The sequence below is a fragment of the Notechis scutatus genome, chromosome 3, assembly GCF_049901735.1.
Source record: "Notechis scutatus isolate UNSWTSFEM ecotype Mainland chromosome 3, rNotScu1.2, whole genome shotgun sequence".
NCBI lineage: Eukaryota > Metazoa > Chordata > Lepidosauria > Squamata > Elapidae > Notechis > Notechis scutatus.
In genome coordinates, this window is record NC_142011.1 from 122889328 (window position 1) to 122916715 (window position 27388).

At 35.6% G+C, this 27388-nt stretch overlaps 1 protein-coding gene across 1 annotated transcript in view; it reads left to right on the plus strand.

Moving 5' to 3' along the window:
• LPCAT1 (lysophosphatidylcholine acyltransferase 1) overlaps positions 1–27388 on the plus strand; it is a 44375-nt gene that overhangs the window by 14176 nt on the left and 2811 nt on the right. Inside the window, exons 3-13 of the mRNA XM_026672505.2 lie at positions 422–636; positions 6160–6272; positions 8881–8941; positions 11368–11426; positions 13563–13597; positions 15788–15842; positions 19415–19497; positions 21312–21437; positions 22649–22802; positions 24383–24481; positions 26866–27004. Of these exons, the coding sequence (XP_026528290.1) occupies positions 422–636; positions 6160–6272; positions 8881–8941; positions 11368–11426; positions 13563–13597; positions 15788–15842; positions 19415–19497; positions 21312–21437; positions 22649–22802; positions 24383–24481; positions 26866–27004 (1139 nt within the window). The remainder of the gene's footprint in view (positions 1–421; positions 637–6159; positions 6273–8880; positions 8942–11367; positions 11427–13562; positions 13598–15787; positions 15843–19414; positions 19498–21311; positions 21438–22648; positions 22803–24382; positions 24482–26865; positions 27005–27388) is intronic.

Here is a 27388-nt window from a genome sequence, read left to right on the forward strand (position 1 = left end):
TTTTGTCATAACTCCACCCATTTCTGTGACCTGACCTTTATTTTTTTCAACTGGATGCCTTGGCATGCTACTTAAATGCCAAGCATGGTTGTTGGTCCCCAAATTTACATACCATCAATTTACCTTAAGTGGTAGTAATTTTTATTTTATCGTGATCTACTGTAACCATCTGCCTTTGGAAATATATATAATAAAATCAGTCAGAGGAATCACTGGGCATATAGGTCACCTTTTACTGTTTAAGTATTTTTTAATTATCTGACATAACTGCATGATGCTTTAAAATTAAAAAACATTCTCAAGAAACAAGACCTTTATGTTTTTTGATATATTTAAAAAATTTGGTCAACTAGGAAGGCTTAGCATGTTATTTTAAAATAACAAGGTTGCTTTTGCATCTGTTGTATCCACTTGTTTTCAGAATTGTTGATATCATGCTGAAGGCAATTATGAGGACAATGTGGCTTGCTGGTGGATTTCATTGGATAAATGTGAAGGGCAGACAAGCATTGCCCACTGAAGCAGCAATTCTGACCCTGGCTCCACATTCATCGTATTTTGATGCAATACCAGTGACAATGACTATGGCTTCCATTGTTATGAAAGCTGAAAGCAAAGATATTCCTGTGTGGGGAAGTAAGTAGAAATACTATCTTTCAAGTAATATTCAGATGATTGATTGCACTTAGTTTTGGAAACTAAAAAACTTCTAAATATAATACCAACAAATTGATTACCTGTTGAATGTAAAGAACAGAATTTTAAAGAAAATCTTTGGGCCCTCCTGCAAAATGCTTCATATTTTTAATACGTTGCTATATGAGTCATTCTCACAGGGTCATATTTGGATTTTGAGAATCTATCAACTAGCCTCTTAGTTTCCAGCTTCAAAATGTTGGGATATGTATTATTAATCAAGCAAAGACTGCATTATCAAATCACTTCAAGGACCACGATTCTACTCAAGTAGGTTTAGAATGCCATAGGGCTGAAAAAACTACTGAAAAATATGGTTCAATTATACAGCATTTGTTGAAGTTACTTATAATATTTTATGGATTACCATTGATTCCAAGATCTCTTTTAACTACAGTTAAGTGACAAAGTAAATATACCCCATGTAAACTACTTTTTCTGTTTAAACATATTTGGATACAACATTTTGTCATTTCAAACAGTATATAAAAATAAAGGTGATAAAACTGAATAGAAAAGTTCTGAAAAATGACTTTGCAATCATTTGTTCAACAAAAATTAATACTGTATATGGTATATGCCATGTCCTTCTATACAAAAAGTTCTAATATCTATATATTCCTTTTGGCAGAAACAACATCATGTTAGGCATCGCTGTCTATCAATCTTTGACATCAGCTGGGGAAATTTTCCCACTCTTCCATGAAGAACTTTTGTCTGAGGGGTTTCTTACAAAGCCTGTTTCAAATCACTTTCAAATCCCTTCATATCAATGAAATTTAGATCTGGGTTTTGATTTGGCCTTTTCATTACCTTCCATTTCCTTTTATTTGTTTGCAACCATCTTTTGATGATTCATCTCTTGATGAATTTACTGGAATGCTTCAGGTCATTGCAATATTGCAAGATACATTTTCGGTTGTGCTTCAGCCTTCTGACAGATTGTTTCATATTATTTTCAAGCATCCTCTAATACTATGAAGAATTCATACTAGATCCTATGTTAAGTGAGTTGCTCAGCCCTTGATGCAGCAAAGCAGCCTGAAACCATAACATTGCCACCAGTATGCATTATAGTTGGTGTTAGGTTCTTCTAGTGACATGCTGTCTTTAGTTTTCTACAAACAAGTCTTTAGTATTATGGACAAATAACTCTTTATGTTTGTCTTATTTATTCAGTTCATTTTATTCCAAAAGTTTGTCTAGGTGTTCGTGAGTAAACATTTGTCTTGTTCTGATGTTCCTTCTGGGCAGCAAATGTTTCCATTTGGCACAGCTCCCATGTAAGATCTAATGTATGAAGCTTCTTTCTTATGGTACACTCACGTACTTAGATATCAGCAGTAGCAAGACTAGTATGGAAAGTCACATAATAAAATTTGAGTTAGCAACCTCATTCAGCACCTTGTATATTCCTTTTCCCAGGCTGAGCAAGTTGGCAATTGTTTAAAATGTTCTCCACTTGTAGATGTAAAGAACAGTAGAATAACTGATGTTGAATTGTTTGGCAACCTCTTTTAAATTCCTTTTCAGACATATAGGCATCTATCATCTCCTCAGACCTCAGAGGGCTCTTTAGAGATAAGTACTGTGATACCACATACTTCAAAACAGAGCAAATCAAACTAAATATCTGAGGTTTTAATTATACAGATTCCTACTAGATCCTGTGTGATGATTTTCTAATCATTTGCACCTGATCTTGTGCACCTGATTTTAATCTTAAATATTTGAGGTAATAAATACAGTTGTGTGCTTACTCTTTTCACATGTGAAATTTGAGTTATGTTAACGTACACAATGTGTTACAAAATGTAAGTAGTGCATGATAAGTTACATCCCCTTTATCAGTATTGTTCAAATATCAAATATCTCTACATTGATAAAGTCAAAACATTTCAATTCTTATTTTTTCACAGGATTGTATATTATTGCACCAGTTCTTGATGAAACTGTAATACTTTAAACTGCAAATGGTGCCATGCTTAATACTAAGGCTAGGAAAAATAGTCCTCTCTAGACAACTTCAATTTATACCTATATACTTCGTTTTTATGGTTTTCCTAGAGTGCACTTGGCTTCATGAGATGGTAAACATCTCTACTGACTGAAGGTTATAGTACTTCAGCAAGCCTTAGGAGTTCATGCAGGGAATTCCATAATTATTTCAGTTTTTACCTTAGCTTGCCTACTATATGGCACAGTGGTGGAATTCAAATATTTTTACCACCGGTTCAGTGGGTGTGGCTTGGTGGGCACACTTTGCGCATCTGCATGTGTGTGCCAAACGCGCACTTTGTGCAGGCGCAGAGGCATTTGCACAGGCACAGAGGTTTTCCAACTCACCTCCTGCAAGCCTGCACTCTCCCGGTCGCTTCAGCAGCTGCCGCGCAGCACTCTGATGTGCAGCGCAAAGCTGCACTTCAAATTCAGAGGTGAGTATGGGAGGCCGGGCGGGTGGGTGGGCCCAACAGCAGCGTGGCAGAGAGAACCGGTTCGGTCTCTGCTGCTCATCACCACTATTGGTTCGGCAGAACCGGGCCGAACCAGTAGAATGCCACCACTAATATGGCAATCAGATGGGAGAAAATATATCTCATAAAGGAGCATCTGTTGATTCAGACCAAAGATTTGTTTCAGATAAAGTTGAAAACATATGGTTGCAGAGAGATCTTGGAATCAGTGGTAATCCATAATTATCATCCATACCTTCTACAATAACCACATATAATGATCCATATTTTTTGCATGAATTATTTCTATTCTAGGCTTTCAACATAGCTTTTTTTGCAGAAGTTCCCTTGCCTTACCTTAGACCACAAAGGCATCTATAGGAAAAAGCTTTTAATTGGCATCGGAATGTTCTTGCCCTTCCTGGACAAAAATTGTTTGACAGCATTTGGCTTACTATCTTTTCCAATGAGCCACATGGAATCCAGGTTACCTGTAAGAGATTTTCCAGTTAGTAGTATATTAGTTAAAAGGTATTTTGTTGAATGTGTGTATGTTTTCTGTTTGTTTCTTAATCAATGTTTGTCTTAGATTGTGAATTCAGATAATTACTTCGGTTAATGACAGTTGTTGGCGTGTTTAAGTGATTCCATAAACAAAGGAGTCAACTACACTTCTTAATTTAAAATTGCTATGTAATTTTCTTTCAGGTAGCTTGCTTGCAACATTTGTAGTTACAACTGGAATCAAATTATCAGAAAGGCAATTGTTACACATTGCTCATGGTGAACTCTAAAAATTGTTAAGATAGCTGCCCCCAAAAGCTTGCTGAATATTGCTGAGCCCCATTTTCTATTTCCGCAATAGGCAAATTACTTATTTACCTATTGTGGAAATGGAAAATATATTTTTATTGGTTTTTTTTTCTTCTCAAAATTAGGTTCCTGCCTAAGCCTCTGTAAATATAAAGGATAATTTAAAAAGCATTCTTAAGACACCAATGGAATTTCATTTCTTAATAATACCTTAACTGACTCCAAAAGCTTTAACATGTTTAACTAAATTGAGGAAAGTTATTGGCAACACATTGACATTCATGTGTTGGCATGGGTGAGGAATATCTGGAAGAGAAGGAAACTGATACAAAAATAAATGTTTTGGGGGGATTTTTTGCTAGCATTTTTGGAATACATTTGACAATAGAAATTCTGTCTTGGACTCAGTTCTTTAGCCGAACTGTAGCAATAGTAATGCTACAAGCAATCAGTTGGAAAAGGTATCTGCTGAGCAAGTAGCTCTGGATTACTTACCTGAGAGAAGCAGATAAGGAAAGTCAATTTGCATCCTAAACAAAGACGATAGGAAGTTTGAAATGTGATGAGATGTAGCCCAGTCCTATTTTTAAGCTGAGATTTCTGTTTTGAAAAATAACCTACAATATTATCAACCCACCAAGACTCTTGCATTTCCTTATCTCTGTATTCTAAAGATGGCATCTAAGAAGTTTTTCAATTCTATTCTTGTAAACAACATTTTAAGGTGAGCTTCAGGTGAAAGACCTTCCTTATTCTAGTTTACAGGTGGCAACCATCCTTCCTTATTCTTCTAGCTCACAGGTGTCAAACTTGCCATGTCATGTAATGTATCATAATGGTTTTTCCCTTCGTGGGGTGGGGGTGGCCTGCACATGACATCTGGCCTGCGGGCCGCCAGTTTGACACCCCTGCTACTTTTTCACCTTTTTCACCTTTTTCACCCTTTTTCAGAAAATCTATTGCCTGCTTTCCTACCCTTCTCTTGAAAGCACAGGAAACTTTCCTAGACAACTTTTTTTCTTTTGCTTCACAAGTAACACAATACCATGCAGATCCATGATGTTATAAATAAGTATAATTAAATAGTCTAGCAAATGAGTCATAGTGTATGATATGTAAATTTGAGAATATATTTCATAGGCAATAGGGAGGATGAGGAGAGGAAAAGAAGCAGTGTGTACATAAGTAAAACCTGACTTATTTGATTCCTGATAATTCTGTGGATACAGGTAGTTCTCATTTAGCAACTACAATTGGGACTGGCAACTCAGTCGCTAAATGAAAAATCATGTGGCCATGATTAAGCTTATGATTTTACTATGATTTTCCTTTCCTTTACAATATTAGAAGGATATGGCCCAAAACAAATGGATGAGCCTAAATAGCAGGGAAGGTTTCTGTAACCCGACTCATAAGGAAGTTGAGTAAAAGGGCAAATCTTACAGGTTTTTTCCCTCCAACCTTGGGAATGCTCATCCCAGTGCTTGGATAATTAGGAAGAATTAATAATTTTCGTTGTCATTAATTGGAGAAAAAGAGATTACCAGCGAATAAGCAGATACACAATAGGGAATACATCAAAAAGAATGCAGTTAGTATGACCTGTTTGCCTAGGACTCTGGCAGCTCTAAGCTGGAGCCACTTAATAACTCCAATGTAAGTCATAAACATAAATATGATATAACAGCAGTCACAAACCAAAATAACATAATTTTAAAATTGCATGGCATTGCATTTATACATTTTTCCTTAGGCTGCTATGCTTTGGTTTTTTAGTTAGGTTTTCATCTCATCTAGAACAAGTAATTGTCTCAAGTGTTTGAAGCTTCAGATTGTACTCAGTTCAGTAAGGTAATTTCAAAAAGAAAGAAAGACACAATGGGTATGTAAAATTGGATTTTAAAAAGTGCTTTCAATTTAAGGGTTTAATACGCAGAGTAATAACTAACTAGTTTATTTTAGTTTATTTTTAATGTATTGGTACTATTGTAGCACTCAACAGGCTACAAGTGGTTCTTGTTATCAAAGTATAAAAGATTTTGTCCTTTTTTCAAAGTATAAAAGATTTTGTCCTTTTTTCTAGAATGTATTTATCAATTATATTTTATTTGCTTCTACTTTTGATACATTTTATATAACTTAAACAATACCAAAGGAACAAACTTGGGAATGTTGATCTTTTTGTGTTTCTTTCTAGCTTTAATTAAATATATTCGACCTGTATTTGTATCTCGATCGGATCAGGATTCCCGCAGAAAAACTGTTGAGGAAATAAGACGGCGTGCTCAGTCTAATGGCAAATGGCCACAGGTATTGATAAAGCATCTTAATTTAATTGTATTTCTTGCTTGTTCAACATAATTGTCATCACCACTTGGAATCCCAACAGTGGTTAAGACAAATTTCAGTTTGAATTCAGAATTTTTCATTGCCTTGTTGAATTAGCATTTTCTTACTTCTCTCTTATACATAACTTGATTTAAAGTGGTAAACCTTCCTATAAGAACAGAAAAATTGCCTTTTAAAATAATACTTAGGAATATTTAGTCCATATTGCTATTTCTAAACATGGGTGATTTGCCCGTGAATGTTTATGAAGGAGGATGCGAAGCCATCTTCTCTGAATTCTGGCAGGCAAAGATTTTTTTTTTTTTGTTTATAGTTCTGATTTCATATAGATTTATTATGCTATAATAATAAATTTGAAAAAAATGATAATTCATTTGAATGAAATTTGTGATTCATTAGCATTCTAGTTCTTTTGTTTAATAGATATCAGAGAGCTTGAGAATCGTGGTTCTCTCTTCTATGGTGTTGCAGGAAATTACGAGACTCAGACCTTGGAATCCAAAAATAAGTTGGTTTTATTTGCGCAAACAGGTTCAGAGTATTTTAGTGAGAGTGACTTCTGAACAAATTTCTTATAGAACAGCACATGCCTGTATACTTCTTCAGAAGGGGCAAAACACAGAAATATAACTTTTCAGTCATTCATTGGTTACTTGAAACACAGCTTTCCCCCTCCCCTGTTGCTAGGCTAGGATGGCTGGATGTCACAAATATGAGTTTGTGACCGATAGATGATCCTTGTGGTTTGGCTTTTCACACTTCCTTGTTCTTTCTCTTCCTATTACCACATATTTCACTATCTATAAAACTTCTATCATTGTTTCTCTAAAATTTATATATTTTTATGTCCTGCCTTAGTGGTGGTTGTTCATTTTACTATTTACAGTGATCGGAATTTCAATTTAGTACAATACACATAGTGGTGAGAGAGTTTTTAGGTTATGGTAGAACATTTGAGCTTTTTTTTTCTTTTCTTGAGCAATTGTGGAACTTTCGGTTATTTTTTCAATATGCATACACGTAGTTGTGAGAGATGAATGATCTTTTTATTTTAAAACCTGTATTTTTACGCAGCTGCCTCCTTGGCTTAGGAATTGTGCTCATCTACTAATCTAGGATTAGCAAAACAGGAAAAAAAATCCCCACAGGCAGATGAGCAAAGAACATGTGTGCCGGGCATATTGAGCTGACCAGGAAGTCTGAGTTACAGTCCTGTACCTTCGTCAGATTCTCTTCATCTTCACTCAGCCTTCTTCTTTCCTAGATGTTTCCCAGTACATTGTGGGACTTGTGCTTGGCCTTCTCTTCTCACGCTACTTTCGGCTCTATGTATCATCCCCAACCACATTTTCTTCTTCATGTTATTGCCTTAAGTGGATGACAGCCACAGCAGTCTTCAGAGTACACAACATAAGCACTCAGAGGAGAGTTGCTGAGGAGGAGGACTTTTTTTACTGTGTGGCTATTTTATAAGAAAGGGAAAGGAAAGAATCTAGTAGGAACCATTTTAAGGGACTTAATTAGCATATGTTTATTTTGCTTTTTATTGGAGAAGAAAAAGAATGTGGAGTATCCAGTTGGTGTGGTCAGGTATAGGCTTTAATTGAGAGGATTTTGTGCTGGGTACTTTTTTTTTTCTTTTTAGAAAAGAAAGAGGAAGAAAATAGAGCAAAAAAACCAAGTATCCAGCATGGTGCTGAACAGAAAAGCATTGTCATTGGTAGAGTTTCTAGGATGATATGCTGAAATAAAAGAGTAGAAATCCATTAAAAGAGTTGAAGGTCTTTAAAATAATAGGATTGTTAAATTGGAGTCCACTAAAAATAAAGAAATGAGTAAGTTCTGAAAACAAAAAATAGACTCCTATGAACAGAAACATAGGGAACATTTGAATGATTTTAGAGCAATAATTGTGTGCTTCAGAAGGGAAAAGTCTCAGCAGTTACTCAATTCTGAGTAAAGTGAACTTAGAAAATATGAGTATTCTTTCCCTGAGAATTTCCTTACTGATTCATACAATTATGTCTCTTAATCAACTGCCATTTTCTCTGAATTGAACCAAGCAATTTAGCATTTTTATAGATATAGTGATCATTGTGTTCCCTTTTTCTCAGCATTCTCCAATTCTCCAATTTAATACAGATAGTCCCCAACTTATTACCACAAATTGCAAGGGTGGTTTGGCCATTCCTGGAAGTGAGCTCCCTGAATTGGAAGCAGTTTCAGGAATTCCAAACATGGGCTCTAAACTCTAAGGAGATAGATTTGTGGCTGCTTTCACAGTGCATTTTTTCTTAAGCAGTAAAGCGCTATCTTCTTAGATAAGAAGGAATGGGTGTATGGAGAGAAAACATTTCATTGTACTTCCTGCCTTTTACAAAAAGGCCAAAATGAGAGTGCTTATATGGACACTAGACTTCATTAATTCTTTCAGAGATTACTACTTTCTTTCCCTTTACAAGTGCCTCGAGTAGCAAATTGAAGACTAAATTCTGCATTTGAAACATGTTTCCTAAAAGAATGTACTGGATGCCTAAAAATATTAACCAGACATTTTAATTTTTTTAAGATAATGATATTCCCAGAAGGAACCTGTACTAATCGATCCTGCCTAATTACATTCAAACCTGGTAAGTATTTTGTACAACTTCCCTTTAATAATTTTGGATTTTTCAACATGCAGTTCAATGTTCATTATTGGTTAGTTTCACTTCCTACATTACAGCAAATATGCCCTTTTCTGTTTACTTCCTTTGTGGGGTAACTACTGAATATTTTTGTAACATTTATACATATGTAAATATTATGCTTTGCAGAATTTAATTGACCAGAAATGCTTAGCCTGTTTAAACAATTCAAATATTCATACAACTTTGAAAAAAATGACTATTCCCTGGCAAAATGCAAATGTTGTTCTTGATGTATGTGCTTTTGTGTTTATTTACTGTTATAACATTCAAGAAAAATGTCTTAAAAATATTCAGACTACTTAACTTGTGAAATATGTGGATATATTTGAATTTGAATGTACAGTATAATCTAGGTTTTTGCTATTGCGTATTGTCAATAATCAACTGCATCGTACTAATCTTTCTTAATACTACCAATTTCTGGTCCCTTCCCCAATGGCATGACCTAAAGCTCTCACAGACAGAAAAAGAAAACTAAAATTAAAATTTGGAAACTTCTTAATTAAGGAGAAATGTTTGGTTTAACAGAGTTCAATAACAGTTTCAATAACTGGATAATATACAGATGAAATTAGAGATGACTGTAAAAGTCTTTATATAAATATCCTAAGTCCATGATGGTGAACCTATGGCATGCGTGCCAGAAGTGGCATGCAGAGCCACTTCTGCCGGCATGTGAGAGGTTGCCCAGAAGAGCTCCATTGCGCATGTGCGCGCACTGCCCGCTAGCTGATTGTCAAGTATCTGGTGTGGGGGGCTGGGTGTGTTGGGGGGATCGCACACACATGCGCAGAGATGCATGGCATGCGGAGGGCCTCATGTGCATGCGCACAGGGTGTGGGGGGGGGGTACTGGCACACGAGCGCAATTTTCGACATGGGAGCCCAAAAAGGTTAGCCACCACTGCCCTAAGTCCTCTTTCGTTGGAACTTTGACAGAGGACTTCAAAGAGTTTTGTACTCCTATGGGTAAATTACTGAACTCTAGAGAAATATAAAATGATGAACCAAAATAGGAATATTAATAATGCATATCTAGAAGGGTGCTAGCAATCTTCCAAATATGGTGTTAATATCTGTATTGCAGAAACTGAAAAACACATAAAACAGTCTTGATTTGTTCAAGTGATTTCTTTCTAATTTTCCAATTGATTTATCATGCATTTTTCTTCCATCTATTATCTGTTCCATTGAGATTATCAATAATAATGTCAATTACATTCACATAAATATTTATAAGCCATAAACTTAAAATCTATGTGGAAAACCTATATAAAACAGATTTGTTTTCCTTTTTTTAAAAAAATGTATCATTGGAAAACAAATATAAAGATATGCAATACGTTTCAAATTCAGTTGAGTATAAAATGGGTTATTTCATCTGGTTATTCCATTCTGGAAGTATTATCGGATTGAAATGGCCCTAATTTGAGTCCAAAATGTTTATTTTAGACTCAAATCAGAATTCTTTAAAACTCAAAACTCGTATAAAAAGAGCAGAACCACCTGTTTCATCTTGTAATGTTTCTTACTCAAAACACTATGTATATTCTAATGAACAAAATTGTAATAGAACCTGCTCGGTTCATTCTGGAAAATATATATCAACATCAAGAAAAATTGTCTTCAAGAAAAAAATAAAGTCCAGTTGCCTTTTGGAGGAAAAAAAAGCACCTTTGGAACAACCATGACCTGAGGGACTGAGAAGCTCCACAGACATATATCAGCATCAAGGAATTACCGTATTTGCCGGCGTATAAGACGACTTTTTTGCCCCGAAAAACATGCCTCCAAGTGGGGGGGGTCGTCTTATACGCCGGTATATCCACTGCCGGCTTTGGATGCTTGTTGGACGCAGCGAAGGCGCCTCTGGCTTCCTGGATCCCCTGCGTCGCTTCCGCTTCATCCCGCTCGCCTCGCTCCGCCCGAGGCTGCAGCCTTCCTGCTCTTCCCACGGCCCCTGGCACTCCGCCCTGCCGCTGCAGCCCTGGGGATTTCTGGAGGGCGTTTCCGGTGGTGGTGGGGGGTCGTCTTATACGCCGGGTCGTCTTATACGCCGGCAAATACGGTATACTGGCAGGAGAATATTGCTGTTCGTAGACAATTGTTTATGTTGTCTAGAAAATAAACACTGCTAAAGTATTAGCACAGATACTCCATTGCTCACGCAATCCAAAGTCCAGGCTTAATCAGGCTTAGAACAGAGTTACTGGAATCAGCAATACTTAAGTTAGGTGTAACTAATTTAATGGTCATTGATTTTAGTGGGTTCTCCTTGAATTTAGATCTAGTCAGTTTTCTTTAAGGCTGCAATAGCGTACAGTGAGAGATTGTTGTAATTAAATATGTATCCCATGAATATTGTAGGAGCGTTTATCCCTGGAGTACCTGTGCAACCAGTGATCTTACGTTATCCAAACAAGCTGGTATGTATTGTACTGATTGTGTATATTAATATCTGAATTAATATTGTCTATTAGAGGAAATATTAAGAATTGAAAGTATATTCTCAAATTTATTTCTTGAAAAACAAAGGACCAATACTAGATAACTGTTGATTTTTTTAATGTTCTGTTGCAAGACAAATACTCTCTCGTACAGCATGAACTGGCTTAATTCTTTAGTGTGAGAGAGCAAATCAGGCATTTTCCAAAGTTAACAGTAATAGTTTTGGTCATTAATCAATTTCAGTTATAGTTATATAACTATATAATTATAATTCATTTATAATCATACCATTACAAACAATCTCTGCCTGCAAAATTTGAAAATGGTAACTATAAATTTAAAAAATAATGATGCAAAATTAAAAAAATACTGGAAAGCTAAAATCTTTTGGACATGATCAGTTTAATTATAATAAGATTTAAATAAAACTTGTATAATAGTAACATAAAATAGCACTTGATGGTATCTAAGCAAACTAATAGCAAACCCTGTAGTACTATAGATTAAGTGTGAGTATAATCTTAGCAATTAGATCTCAGTTAATTTTGCATTTGGCTACACAACGTTTAGCTGTATTATAGAAGAAAATTACCTTCATGTACTTATAACTACTTATATAGTCAAGCAGCCTAGAAGATCATGGAAAAAGAAGAGTACTTTGAACATCTCTATAAAATAAGTAATGTTAACCAGTGTTTTTCATCCTTGATAACTTAAAAATATTTAGATTTCTACTCATGGCTAGGGAATTCTATGACTTGGTCCACATGTCTTAAAGTTGCTAAGGTAGAGAAATATTACAGTAAACAGAGAAAGCGAAGTGTTTTCAACTTGCCTAATGTTATAAAAGCACAATCATTTCTGAAAAATGATTGTTGTAAGACAGCTAAAGGGAGAACACTACAACAACAAGTAAAAACCTTTCTAAGATTGGGACTTTTGTAAGAAATAAGTGTTACAAAATTTTAGTTTTTATCTGTGCTGGGTGAACAGAAGTCCTGTTCATATCAGTTTAGCTCTTCTTTCTAAGCAATAGTCTTTCTTAGGGAAATCAGATTGGGTAGGGGATAACATTTATTGTGCTGGTTAGAAAGAATTGTTTTGGTATAAGTACAGCTGATATTTTAAACTCCAAATTAAGGGATGTTCATTTCATATTCCAAAAACAGCAATCAAGCATAGAGCGAGCAAAATTAAAAATGGGATTGTAAATTGGACAGAATTTCTTCGCACTTTTCTAACCTGAGTAGAAAAAAATTGGTAGGGGAATGTTTCCAGTAGTAATCAGAATTGTAGAAGGGTAGAATGCCTTTGAACGGACTAGGCAAGGTGTCTTATTCTATTACTCTGGCTGACTCTTCAGTTTCATTTTCTTATTGAGCACTTTCTTTCATTGCTGTTGACGTCCATTTTTCACTCTCATCTCTCAATTTCCTTTTTACTTCCCTTCCTTCTCTAATCATCTGCTAGCCCATTCAACATTTTGGCTTTAAGTTGTGGACAATTACATATCATGAAAAGACTTTTCCTTGAAATATTCATTCCAGCCTGGGAAGGAAGGCCCAATAAGAACATAGTAGCAGTGATGGAAGTAGCCTATATTATGCTAGTGCTGCCAGTCTTCCACGGTGGAAAAAAATACTTCAGATTAAAATAGCCCATGACTGCAGAATCAATCCAATAAGTACAATTTTCTATTAGATAATATGCTGACATGCCATTACTGCCTGTGGCATTTTCTGAGGGTCTTCCATTCCATGGGTCCTAGACTTGTGTCCGATATTTCTTGGAATAGATATCCATTGTAATGCTTCATTATTTTATCTGCCTTGAATTCTTATTTTTGAGAGTGTAGATTAAAATTTTATTTCTAATACAGTAATAGAAATGTTACTTGTGGAAGACATAAAATTTTTATGTAAAGTTTAACACCTGGCTTTATATTTCTAATTACAAAAATATGAATTATTTTCAAAATCTTTGAAATGATATTGTGATTAATGTATCATATCTATCTACTGTTAAAGTGATGCTGTTTTTCTGATGAAGCCTGTTAATAATAGTGCAGCAAGAAGCTGTGACACCTATATTTAAAACAATTATTTTGTTTGTAGGATACAATTACATGGACATGGCAAGGTCCAGGAGCGTAAGTCAGTGATATACTGTTTGACTTATTTATTACTGTAAGATTTAGTGTGACATTCACCCTCCAAATTAGTTTTTGCTCAGATGTAAATAGCAGTCACTTAATATTTCTAAAATAAAAACTGACAATTGCGACCTAAACTGATCTGATTATTCTGAGGATTTGTTAATGTTGTTGTTTGAGGCATGTTCTCTATGAAACAACTTTTAAAACAAATAGGATGCATTGTTAATACCTGTAGGATTGTGTATGAAATGAAAAATGTGTTTTGTTTTAACCTCAGAGCAAAAAGTGCAACTTGAAAATCGTATCCCAATTTCCTGAACTGGCTATATTACATTGAAATATTTCAAATATCCCAACCATAGGAAGAAATGGGAGCTTGGAACATTTCTTATTCTAATGTTGCAAATGGGGGAGGAGGGTGATATTCAGTACTAACTGCTATTTGCCACACCGTTTTCATTAGAATTGGCTATGATAATATTTTTTAATAAGGGTCACTAATGCTGTTTGAGACTGAAATACAAAGCTATTACATGGGCTTTATGCATCTCTGTGTGAAAGGCTCTCTTTAAAGTGTATATAGCTTGTCAAGTAGCATAACAGAGATAGCAATATTAGCATGCATCCAGCTGAAATGATTTCTCCTTAAAGGCTGGTTCATGGTACAAAGGTTGAGGGAGTTTAAGGAGAGATGTTCTTATCTTTAATAGGAGAATTTTTAAAGATTTAAATTTAATTTTTAATTTAGAACTAAAATGAAACCACAATACTAGAATGGAATGCAGGGGAATAGACAAGCTTGCCTAAGTCAGATATCAGAATACTTTTCTGCAAAGCTGAAGTAGCAGTCTATTCCAGTCAAAATAAATTATTTGTAGTAATTTTTTCTCCAACAGAACAGAATCCAACATGACTTTTCACATGCTAAACCATGTGGTTAGTTTCTCTAGCATGCCAGCTCATGACACACCTCTAGCCTACATACCATTAGCCTAAACCAGGGTCCGGGAGCCAGATCCGCCCTGTGGGGTGCTTAGGTCTGGCCCACGAGGCTGCCCTGGAAACAGCGAAGGACCAGCCCACAGTGCCTTTGCCAGTGAAAATAGAGCTTGCGAGGGCTGTGTGTGGCCCTCCTGAGCTCTGTTTTCACTGGCAGAGGGTGGCAGGAAGCCATTGCAGCTGAAAACAGAGCTCAGGAGCCCGTTTTCACTGGCAGAACACTTGGGCCATCACAGGCACCCCCTGACATGACTGTCATCATGCTGGCCACACCTCCTATCATCCTCAAGGTCAAACACAACCTTGATGTGGCCCTCAGTGAAATCAAGTTTGATACCCCTGGCCTAAACAGTAGCATTAGGTGCGTGACAGTGCCGATTGGTGCATTTGCTAGGGTAGAAAAAAAGTAACCTAATAATGAGTCACAAAATGTACCAATTGTGAGATATAAAAGAGCCCATATATTTGAAAGGTCCTGAGTTTTGTTTCAAGAATAGACAAAAACATTGGAACATTAGTTGTGTCAAAAGCTCAAAAATGTTAATGTTAACAACAGAACTGATCATAGTATATGAACTTGTCAAATGACAAGATTTTTTTCATCTTTAGTGAAGTGTGCATGCATTTCCTGCATCGGATGAGGAGAGCACATCTTCTCCTTCTGCCCTGGCCACTTTTTACAGAGGCACGATTGAGAGCATTTTGACAAGCTTCATCACTGTTTGGTTTGGAGGCAGCAGTGCCTCAGATAGAAGGTCCATACAGAGAGTGATAAGGACAGCTGAGAAGATTATAGGAAGCTTGCTTCCCATTATTCAAGATACTGCTTATAAGCGCTATGTGCTTGGAGCTCGAAGTATTGTTAGAGACCCCATACATCCACTTCACGGTCTGTTGCTCCCCTCTGAAAAGAGATTTTGTAGTATCAATAGCGGGACTACTAAATTCTGTAACAACATTGTTCTTTATGCTATTCAGCATGTATATTTGCAAGATTCTTTTTTTTTTGCCATGTATATGTATACATTCAAACTAGACTGATATTTCTGTGTGGGTCTGTGTGTATATACATAATTATCTTTTGAGAGCTGAATACAACAAAATTTCATTTTAATGAATGCTTATTAGCGTACATTTAAAGTGATATTAAAGTTTTAATCCATGCTGTTCTATTTTATTCCTAAGGTTGACGATTCTGTGGCTTACCTTATGTCAGTTTCATAATTTTGTGGAAATAGAGGTAAGTATAATAATAAGTGTAATTAATCTGCACTTTACTGCATAGATATTGCTGATATTGGAAGAGAGAAATTTAAAAAAAAACACCACAACTCACTTTTAGTGATGTTCTTTCTGCATTTATGTGCAGAAGAACATAATAATGGAGATTTATGACTTTTTTGTATAATAAGTATTTTTATTCAACTTCAAAGAAGTAATTAAACCAACCCAAATAATCAGATATGAAGCTGATTTATGGATGGGATAGGCAACTGAAGAGTTTTGTTGGCAGGGATGAATTCCTACTTAATAAAGTTAACATAATTTTAGCTAAGCCAAGCTTTACATTTAACATTTAGCTTTCATCTATCGGACTTTCCTGGGACATGTGTCTTCTTCAATATCCAATAGAGTTATTTTCGAGGAATATTTCCTTTCATGAAAATCAAAACAAATATTTTTTTCTATCAAAATATAAAGCAACACATCTCTATTTATTAATATACTCTTATTCAGTACAATACAAATTTCTTAATAATATCTGTTTAGGATGTAATTTCATTAATAACATTAAGAAATAACAAATTGAAACATGGTCATGTATATTATAAATTAACATACTTCCCATGCTAATGGAATCTAAACCATATTCTTGGTGAAACTGTATTTGTAACTAAGATTATTGTCTTATCTGCAGATAACTTTTTTATTAATGTCATTTTGTCCTTACACCTTTAACTAATGGGATTTTAATTATTCTTTTATCCCTGAATTGTTTAAAATTCTTAAGACCAACATATAAAAGTAGTGAACTTTGTTTGACTTTCTTTTACTGCAATTTCATGATACAACTTTCTCACAAAGAACAGTTGCTTTTGATTTTTCTCAAAGAAAAAATCCTTATGTTCTGTTTTATTTTTTTATTATAGTACAGTCCCTACAATGTGCATATTTTTCTAAAGAAAAATTGTGTGTGTTAGAGTATACTTTTTAAAATAGTTAATTATTCTGCATTAAATATTTGTAGTGCTTCACTTAATTCATAAAAAATTACATTGTATTTTGAAGCAAATTAGCAATTTTTGTTTTTGTGTAGCTATTTCTTAGCTTATGCAACAATTTAGATTGATAACAAGGTAGTGGAGATATTCTTCTGTGTCTCCAATGTATCTGCAAACATTGTTCACTCGAGTTATTTCAGATGTCTATTATATTTTGAATCCAAGATAGTAAGGAAAAAAATCACTATTATAATTTTTAAAGAATATTGTTAAGGAAATTACTTTGAATTTCTTCAACTTCGTCTCTACATTTTGGGTAGATATTGGAAAGGCAACTGAAGCAATCATAGCTAATTCTAATAAATAAACTATTTGGAGGAGGATAAGGTGTTTAAAGGAATGAGGCCAGCAAATGTTTCATACTTATATAATCTTTCTGGCTGACAAGAAAAGGCTGCTGGAGAAATGAGTTTTGTAATAGCTTTTTTTTAAAAAAGACTGTTCCAACCTTTCTGAAGTAATATTTTTAAGACCGCTGTCAAAGGAGCCCTCTTGAAAACTACTGCTCAGCTAATTTTCTCATCTTTGCTTATAAATAAGATCTTAGAAGGAGTAGTGAAAATAGTGGCTTTCTTGATTATGATGATTTTGGATGAAATTTATCGTTTGAAACAGTGGTGGGATTCAAATTTTTTTTACTACTGGTTCTGTGGGCGTGGCTTGGTGGGCATGGCAGGGGAAGGATACTGTAAAATCTCCATTCCCACCCCACTCCTGGGGGAAGATTACTGCAAAATCCTTATTCCCTCCCCACTCCTGGGGGAAGTTTACTGTAAAGTCCCATTTCCTCCCCACCCCACTAACCTTTCCTGCTCTGTTCTCCTGTGCAGGGCGACAAAAGAAGACCCAGCCAATCAGCTGGGACTCGGGAGGCAGAGAATAGATAGAGGTGGGGCCAGTCAGAAAAGTGGTATTTGCTGGTTCTCTGAACTACTCAAAATTTCTGCTACTAGTTCTTCAGAACCTGCTGAATACCACCTCTGATAACGGATAACAGATAACAGATAATCAGAGTTGGAAGGGACCTTGTAGGTCATCTAGTCCAACCCCCTGCCCAAGCGGGAGACCCTACGCCATTTCTGACAAATGGCAGTCCAATCTCTTCTTGAAAGTCTCAAGTGATGGCGCTCCCACAACTTCCGAGGGCAAGCTGTTCCATTGGTTAATTGTTCTCACTGTCAGAAAGTTTCTCCTTATTTCCAGGTTAAATCTCTCCTTGTTCAGTTTCCATCCATTATTCCTTGTCTGGCCTACAGGTGCTTTAGAAAATAGCTTGACCCCTTCCTCTCTGTGGCAGCCCCTCAAATATTGGAAGACTGCTATCATGTCACCCCTGGTCCTTCTCTTCACTAGACTAGCCAAGCCCAGTTCCTGCAACCGTTCGTTGTATGTTTTAGCCTCCAGTCATCCTGGTTGCTCTTCTCTGTACTTTTTCTAGAGTCTCAACATCTTTTTTATAATGTGGTGACCAAAACTGGATGCAGTACTCTAGGTGTGGTCTTACTAAGGCTTACTAAGGATTTGAAAGCTTTCCAATCTAAGTTCAATTTAAGCAATAACAAAGTAATATTCTGAAATGTTTAACTGATATTGGATTTGAGTCTTTATTGTATGATGTCTCTTGTTCTTAGATGCTGTATTTATCTTGGGGTATCAACTCTTACTGGCTTTAGATATACAAAAATAAATTAGTTTGTCAGGGATTTGATACATGATAATGTTGAGGGTGGAGGTTCATTTGTCAATGTCAGTGTTCTGTTTTGTGTGGTCAATGGGTCTCGTGATGGGGAGGTCACGTCAGGTGAGGGTCATTGGTAGGAGAAGTACTGATTAAAGGGGTTGGTGGAGCGCCAGCCCCTATAAGCAGAAGAACATACAAACACAGACATCCCCAAATTCTGCTGAAGATGTTACTAGTCTGATAACAAAATTTTGGGAAACCAACCCACAAGCTTGGAGAACGAACCTCTACCCTTATCCTACAGCCGAGTTACAGATATTCACCACTATTGCAAACATGATGATATTATTTTGGCTTGCTTTTAGGGAATGTTTTGGTTTTTTTCCCTGTTTTATTACAATGTGGTGTTTTTTTTTGTATGTGTGTATCTTAAAGTGTTATACTGTAGCCAGAGGCAGGAAAAAAAATCATTTCACATTTGAGTGCTCTTTTAAATAAAAAGAGTTTTCCCAGTTTAAAGGCTTGAATGATGGGAAAAATGGAATAATTGCAGTGACAGGAAATCTTAATACAAAGATAAGAGCCATAATTTGAGCAAAAATAGTAATTTGCTTTCTGAAGGGTTACATGTGTTCTTAGAACATGCTAATAGAGGAAATGAAAACCTAATATTTGTCATGCTGGTATTTCTTCTCAATGATAACTATTCAGGCTTCAGGTTGTTAGGTGTTTTATTCCTGATTTTAAATACTTGTTTGCATAACATTTCTTCATCTTCAAAACACCAGTATAATGTGTTTGTGTAATGTGATAATTACTGTGCATTACAATTTATTTTCCTGTGTATAGTTCCTACCTGTATATATACCTTCTGAAGAGGAAAAGAAAAATCCATCTTTATATGCAAACAATGTGAGGCGTGTAATGGCAGAGTGAGTAAACTAAGGTTTCAAATAGCACTATGACTGCATAGTTTCAAACAGTAGCAACATTTTTGCTTATATATGAAATATTGCAAGAAAAATATTTTTTCTATGCCATGATGTCAAAAGATAGAGGGAAAATATTAACTGATAGGAAATACTTACTGCTGTGTTTCAAATAAACAAAAACAAAATAGGAACATTGTAGAGGCAACCAAAGACCTAACTAAATATTTGCATGATTGTAACAGAAAGAGAGGAAATATGAGTAATTATGCTATATTACTAAAATTAAATCATTGGGAAAAACTGCAGATAAGGGTTATTTCCCCCACAGTGTCAGAGTACTTATTGTTAAGGTCCTCTGTCTCATTGACAGTTTATATTTCATGTAAACATCATGTTCAAACTAGAAGATGAGAAGAAGAGGGCTGATAAAGGAAGTCCAGTAAAAAGAGATGCTTCTCAAGCACATATCTAGGAGTAAAATGTTTTTATAATACTAATTCAGAGACGTTTTACTAGATACCAGTAATACATTAAGAGTAAAACTGTCTAAATACTTGTAGATAAGTTTTTACAGTAACTGAAATGTCAGAATCTTTGGTCCCTACTGAAGAGAATATATTTTAATAGTTGAACATTAGATGTTTCTAGAAATGAAAATTAGCACTGTAAAGGTATCTATTCAGCAAAAAATAGAAACTACATCATGAGCCCTGGTGGTGCAATGGTTAGAATGCAGTATTGCAGGCTGATTCTTTCCACAGCCAGGAGTTTGATCCTGACAGGCTCAAGGTTGATTCAAGGCTTTCATCCTTCCGAGTTCGGTAAAATGAGGACCCAGATTGTTGGGGGCAAAATGCTGACATTGTAAATTGCTCAGAGAGTGCTATAAGACACTATGGAGCGGTATATAAGTTGAAGTGCTATTGTTATTGCTATTGTGCATGGCTCAAAAAGAATTCTATGGATTACAGTTACTTTATAAAATTGCAATTCTATATTTAAAATCTTTTAAAACCCATTATGTTAGGGAAATAATAGACACAACTTCCTTCAGTTGTAGGAAGACCTGGGTGCCTTCTAGAACATGAAAATATTTTACTGTCAAATCTCACTTGCAGTGGATTTAGTTTCAATCTGTTAATCCTTATCCATCTGATTATAATTTCCGAGCACTGACTGAGAATAGATACATCACCTGAATGTTTGATAAATATAGAAATGAGTATTGTCAGACGCTTCAGGACACTTAACTCCTAACTACCTCTATGGGTAACTAATATACTTTAAGAAGTAACCAAAATCTTGCAATGGGGAAATGGTTTTACAGTACTCATTGCATGGATTTGATGGGATCAAAAAACCAAGCTGCCAAATCCTGACTCAGATGTTAAATTGGAATGGTCCCAGTATTGAATCCTGTGGAAATTTATACATGCAAGGTGCTAAGGCGGTACCCTGATTAACTATTTCTTGGATCTGATTGGACAAAGAGGACAAAAATTACAAAATAACCAAATATGCAAACTACTGTGCTGCGGTTATAAATTAAGGTGCAACTTGGAGATTGCAAGAAATGGATATGCTGATTAGGATTGGGTTCTAGTCTCTTCAAGACAAATTCAGCATAGTATCCTCAAGTCATTACCTTCACTTCAATTCTTACTTTCCACTTCTAATATCTGAAAGGTTTGTAAAACAAGAAAACTTCTCTCACGTGTACTACCATGCTATGCCATGATTGAACTTTATGAAATGGTGTGTGTGTGTGTGTGTGAGTATATTTGTATATGTGTACATATTTTTGTCTATTTAAGGGCATTAGGAATTTCAGTAACAGACTATACCTTTGAAGATTGCCAGCTGGCTTTGGCTGAAGGACAACTCTATCTCCCATCAAATACCTGTCTCTTAGAATTTGCAAAACTTGTAAGAAATCTTGGGTAAGAAAATTATCAATATATAGCAAAAAGAAAGCTTTTAACTGTTCAGAATTGTGTAACAAACTGATTATAAAATGCATCTCTCTACTTTTCTGAGTTCTTCAGGTAGCTTTTGGTTCAGACAGAAAGGAGAGATCAGCCTTATTTTCTTCATGCTCTTAGATGCAAAGAAAAAGTGATTTGAAGTGTGATTTGAAAAAAGTGGCAGATTTAGTGTATCATTACGGAGATTTTATATGGCTGTATAGATATACATCACTTACTATAAACGTAAGAATTTATGTTGGAAAAAATTATTTTCTGTGAGAAGTACATAAAAATGAATCAACAGACTTTTGAAAATCTGATCCATAGGAGGCTTTATTAGGGAAAATACTGCAGTATGGAACCCTTGACTCCAAAACCATGTTTAGGAGAAAAGGAGACACTCCCATTTAGTGAATACAGCTTGTATAGGTTTATCAAATCACATGGTTATGTAACACTTCCTGTTTCCCATATATGGACGTTATACAACGTTTTCATAAGAAAGTTCCAACCTTCCATGGACAACTCCCAACATTCCCATTATAGTCAGATTTCCTGTTATTCAAATTCCATAAGAAAACCATTAATATCTTTTAATGTGACATCTAATGTCAGAGCACCCCAGCACATACCTCTAACTTATGCCAAGTGCATAGTTTTGCAATCTTGTATTATTTCTAGCAGAAAACACATTACATAATGTTCTGAGCTTTAAAAGTTCAGACTGCGAACACAAAATGGCTTCAGTTCGGCTCTTCACATTCTCAGGTGTAATAACCAAATTTTCACCTATAACATTTTCCCTGCTAGAAGTATTTAATGTATTTTACAAAGTGAGAGTTCTGTTGAAATACTCTATTTTTTTATAGCCAAAGTTTTTATTCAGATACAATTCAGGATACAGAATTTGTAAAGCCCTTCTATTGAGAACAAAAAAAATGTAGGGGTATATTGCAGGAAGAAAAGAATGTATAGCCTTGATAGTGGTATTTTGTAAAACAGAACATAAATTGCTCAATTGAAAATAAATTTGAACTGAAATCAAGTTTTTCCCTAATTGGTTTCAATTAAAACCAAGTTTTCCATTTTTTTGAGCTAATTTAAAAAATAGAGATGAGTCCTCTTTTTTTTCCTTAAATGATTGTTTTCAAAAAGTAATACTTTGTTTTCCTTGCTATTTTAAGGTTAAAGCCAGAAAAACTTGAAAAAGAACTTGATGCATACTCAGAAAGAGCTAGGAAACTGAAAAACAAAAAAATCACTCTCAAGGAATTTGCAGAGTATTTGAAAATCCAAGTTTCAGATATGTTAGAAAATATGTTTGCACTTTTTGAAGAGGTAAGAATTCATTATCGCCAGAAATATAACACAAAAGTTATTGTACACTAGAAAATGTTACTGTGGGTGAAATCCACTTGTGTCCATGTGCCAAAAGAATGGGAAGGAATAGTGTCACACAAGTTGCTGGAGGAGGAAATAGCTTTGCTTTGCCACTGCACAAAAATGCAATTTGTCACCCATGATCATTTTATCCACACCCTTGAAGCTATACTAATTTTTCCACAGTGTTCAGTTGATCAGCAATCAGTTCATTAATAGAGAACATGTTTATTGTCACTAACAGCAGTTAGAAATAACCATCTTCCTTCTTCAGTGGCAAGATTGAAGCCTCTTCCTCCCCCCGCACCCCGGTGATCTGTATATGATTTAGTTAATGAGTGAAAGTGAATCTACAGATTGATTTATGACCACAATGGTGCCCAGGATTCTGATAATGAACTGTTGGATTTGTAAGTCAAAGGATCACATGACTGGCCTAGTTTTACCACCAGTTTTTGTGATTGGTTCATAAAGCAAGATATCAAGGTTGTTAAGTGAACTACCTGGTTATTAAGTGAATCCAGCATACACAATGGACATTTTTTGCCATTTTCTGCTGGAAAACAGCAAAATCATTGCAAAAATCACTGCAACCAGTTATAAATAGCCCGAAATATGATTGTGTAAACATGGGGAGGTACAGCAGTTATAAGTTTGAGGATGAGTGGTAGGTGGCCCAGTATAACTTCAAACAGTTGTTAAGTGATTAGTTGTAAGTTGAGGACTTACCTGTATATGCATGTGAGAGAACTGTACATATAGTCCTCAAATTACAACAGTTCGCTTAGTGACTGTTCAAAGTTATAACAGTACTGAAAAAAGTGACTTATGACCATTTTTCACACATATCTCCATTGCAGCATCCCCTTGGTCATAAGATTTACATTTGGATGCTTGACAACTAACTCACATGTATGACGGTTGCAATGTCCTGGGGTCATGTGATCACCTTTTGCAACCTTCTGACAAGCAAAGTCAAAGAGGAAAGAAGAGTCACTCAACAACCATGTTACTAATTTAACAACTACAGTGATTCACTTAACAAATGTGGCAAGAAAAGTAAAGTGGGGCAAAACTCACTTAACAAATTTTGGGCTCAATTGTGGTTGTAAGTTGAGGACTACCTGTATTTGGAAACAGGAAATGGCTATGGATATGATTTGACTCCACCTACCAGTACTAGTCCTGTTACATATATTTTGTGGGGACAATTGCATCCCTCCACTGCTAAATTTTTCACTCTGCAGTAAAAAAATTGCTAATCAAATTGCCTATATTTCTTTACATAATCATATTTTTAGGGGATAGGTTGCTGAAAAATGAAACCATAAATAAATACACACTTCAAACTTTCTAAGTCCCATTCTGATAAAGAAAACTGAAGTTTACATAAGATTTTCAGAAATTCACAAGGATTTGCCCCATCTAAATAGCAGTTGCATTAATCGCAGTTTTAGAAAATTTGTGTCTGTAAGTTCAGAAATTTTCATATAGTCTCTACATATGAATTTCTGCATGTTCCTTTACTTTTTCAACAGAAGGAAGATGGCCTGATTGACATACGAGAATATGTAATAGCTTTGTCGGTAGTCTGTAGACCTTCTAAAACATTGCAAACAATGCAGTTGGCTTTTAAGGCAAGTAACAATTTTTATTTAATGTGCTCAATTAATGGCTATTTAAAACCAAGTTTTTTTAATAGGTAGGTCAAATGCTAGCTACAACTTCATTATATCTGAAACCCACTACTGACTTTACAACTGTTCTTAAGTGTTACCATCTGCTACAAATCTTAGCAGCAATCTGGACTGTAGAAACATGATGCCACTTTTGTCTGTGCATGCAAAATGAGAAGGGCCAGGTTTTTTTTTCCTTTGCATGACACACATGGCTTTGTATCTGGAAGACCTTCAGTCCACAATATTTTAAAGCTGAGCTTTGAATTGCTCACCCTAACGTGCATATCTATATCAAGAGACATATCAAATTAGTTCCCTTTTTTGTTTCTGTAGTAGGACATAATGAGAAATAATCCCCATCTCGATTTCCTTTTGGCCATATTGATCATGTTTTCCTGTTTATTGATTTCTATCTTGTCTTAGTCCTCTCTTTCTTTCTACTATTATTGCATCTTTTTTCCCCTAACATTTTTACTTTAATGTGGTATATTTTGCCAAAGTTCTCTTAGCCAATGGCCTCAAGTCCCATCTTTTGAGAGGGAGGGGGACAATACATACATTGTAAAAGTAAGCTTCCTATCACTAGAACATTCTTTGTGCCACTTCCATTGGATTTTGTGTTCATTGGCAGAGCTGCGCATCTTAAAGTTTCAAAGACCACAAAGTGTTTCATGCTCTGACTCGTTACAAAACTATATTTTCAGACTTTAGGCTGATCAAGCAGTGCTAGTTCGATATGCTTCCTTGCTGAACTCTAGCATGGGTAGTTTTGTTGTATTGCTGATGGAAGTTTAACATTGATACTCTATTGTAGTATATCTCCTCCTTCTCATTCCAAGCCAAATACACTGGTACTGCCAATGATTTCTGGAGAGTTCTTGACACCAGGAAAACCAGTTTAAACACTGCTGATATTATGGAGATTTGAATACATTATGTCTTACATAATTCAAAATTTTGATTCATCAAAGTGGCTGATTGCAACAGATCACCAATTTTGACCTCTGTTCCTTCTCCTTCATCTCCAGTGACTGGCACTATGCCATTGATACCATCTTTGAAATGTCCAACTCCATCACCCTACTTTTTAAGGCTCCCAATTCTTGATTCTCAGGCATGATTCTGTAGATCTTTACAAAACCTGATGATTTCTTCTCTGAGGCCAAGATTCCTAAATGTTCCACAATCAGCTTTACCACAACTACTGTTTGAATATGCATAGTGCTACCATTTCTTAGTGGGAAGTTTCCACATATTCCATATATCCATCCAATATCAACACTGTTTAGGATTCATAATATTCACATAGATCCTATCCCTTCATATGTAGACTCTCTTTGGTTCCAGTCTTCATGGCTATGTGTTCTGTGTTCAGTTATCCATATTGATCACTAAAACCGTCTCAAGCTTAACTCATAAACCTCAAGTTTCTGTAGTCTCCAAATGCTAATTTGAATAACTGTTCAGTTCCTCCAGTACCTCTCATCCATCCCATTGACTCTCTTCCCTCAATACTGTTGTTCCATCCTTCATATTATATCTGTAGTTACCATTTTTATACCTTAGCTACAGACCCAGCTCTTTTTTCATTTCCATAGTTCATTTCTGTTCTGTAGCTCCTGCTTGAATTTCTGTGATTCCAATGCTTTTCAGCCCCATTAATTAGGATATTGGCTTATAAACTCTAGTGCCTAACATTCAATAAATCACTAGAGATGTGCTATGTTCCTTCTTGCTTCAAACACTCTACAATCATCCCAATGCCAAAGAAGCCTTCCATCAGGAAACTGAATGACCACAGACCAGTTGCTCTGACATCTGTAGTTATGAAAACCTTTGAAAGGCTAGTGTACTGTCCCACCTAAAAACCATCACGGATCTTTCACTCTGTTAGATCCCATGCAGTTTGCATACCGAATAAATAGATCGACAGATGATGCTGTTAATATGGTTCTGCGCTACATCCTACGACATCTTGAATCTCCAAATACCTACGCAAGGGTCCTCTTTGTAGACTTCAGTTCAGCATTCAATACCATCATTCCAGACATTCTTCTAACTAAACTAAACCAGCTAGCGGTACCTGAACACACTTGTAAGTGGATCATAAGCTTCCTAACAGACAGGAAGCAGCAGGTGAAGCTAGGCAGAATCACAGTTTATATTGATTGGTAGGGAAAAAAATCACACCATCTAGGGGCAGAAAGAAGTGTATTTGGAAATGAAGTGAAGCTTATATAGTTTTCTGGTACTAAACCTAATATTTTATTTCGTGTCTCATATTTAATAATAAATATGGTTCTTTTCTGGAAGCTCAAATAATAGGTGTCTATATTTTACAGATGTATCAATCAGAAACTGGTGGTGTAACAGAACAAGAGTTAACTTCCATCCTGAAGAGTGCCATGGGTGTTTCAGACCTTAATGTGTCAAGTCTATTTAAAGCTATAGATGACAAAGAAAAAGGGGAAATTGCTTATGGTAAGTCTATGAAACAGGTCTTTTATAGATTTTTGTGTATGGAAATCAGAAAGGGCATCTGGAAACAAAATCTATCCAAACACAGGAAACAGTGCCTCCATCAAAGCAGGCAAGGCATTCTGCTAACTATAGACCGGCAGCAAACCCCATACTCATTCACAATGATGATGTTACCTAGTCAAGTAATAAAAGGTCTGCAAACAAACAACTAAGGTCAGACAGCAACAAGAACTCCACAGTTCTTGAACTCTGAGCTAAATCTATACTCTTCTAGTGGTACCTGAACATATTGAGGCTCAATACTAGAACTAGAAAGGGAAGAATCAAACTTTAAAGCTACTGTGCATTTCCTTCTTTTGTAATAATTGCATTTGGAGCCTGCAG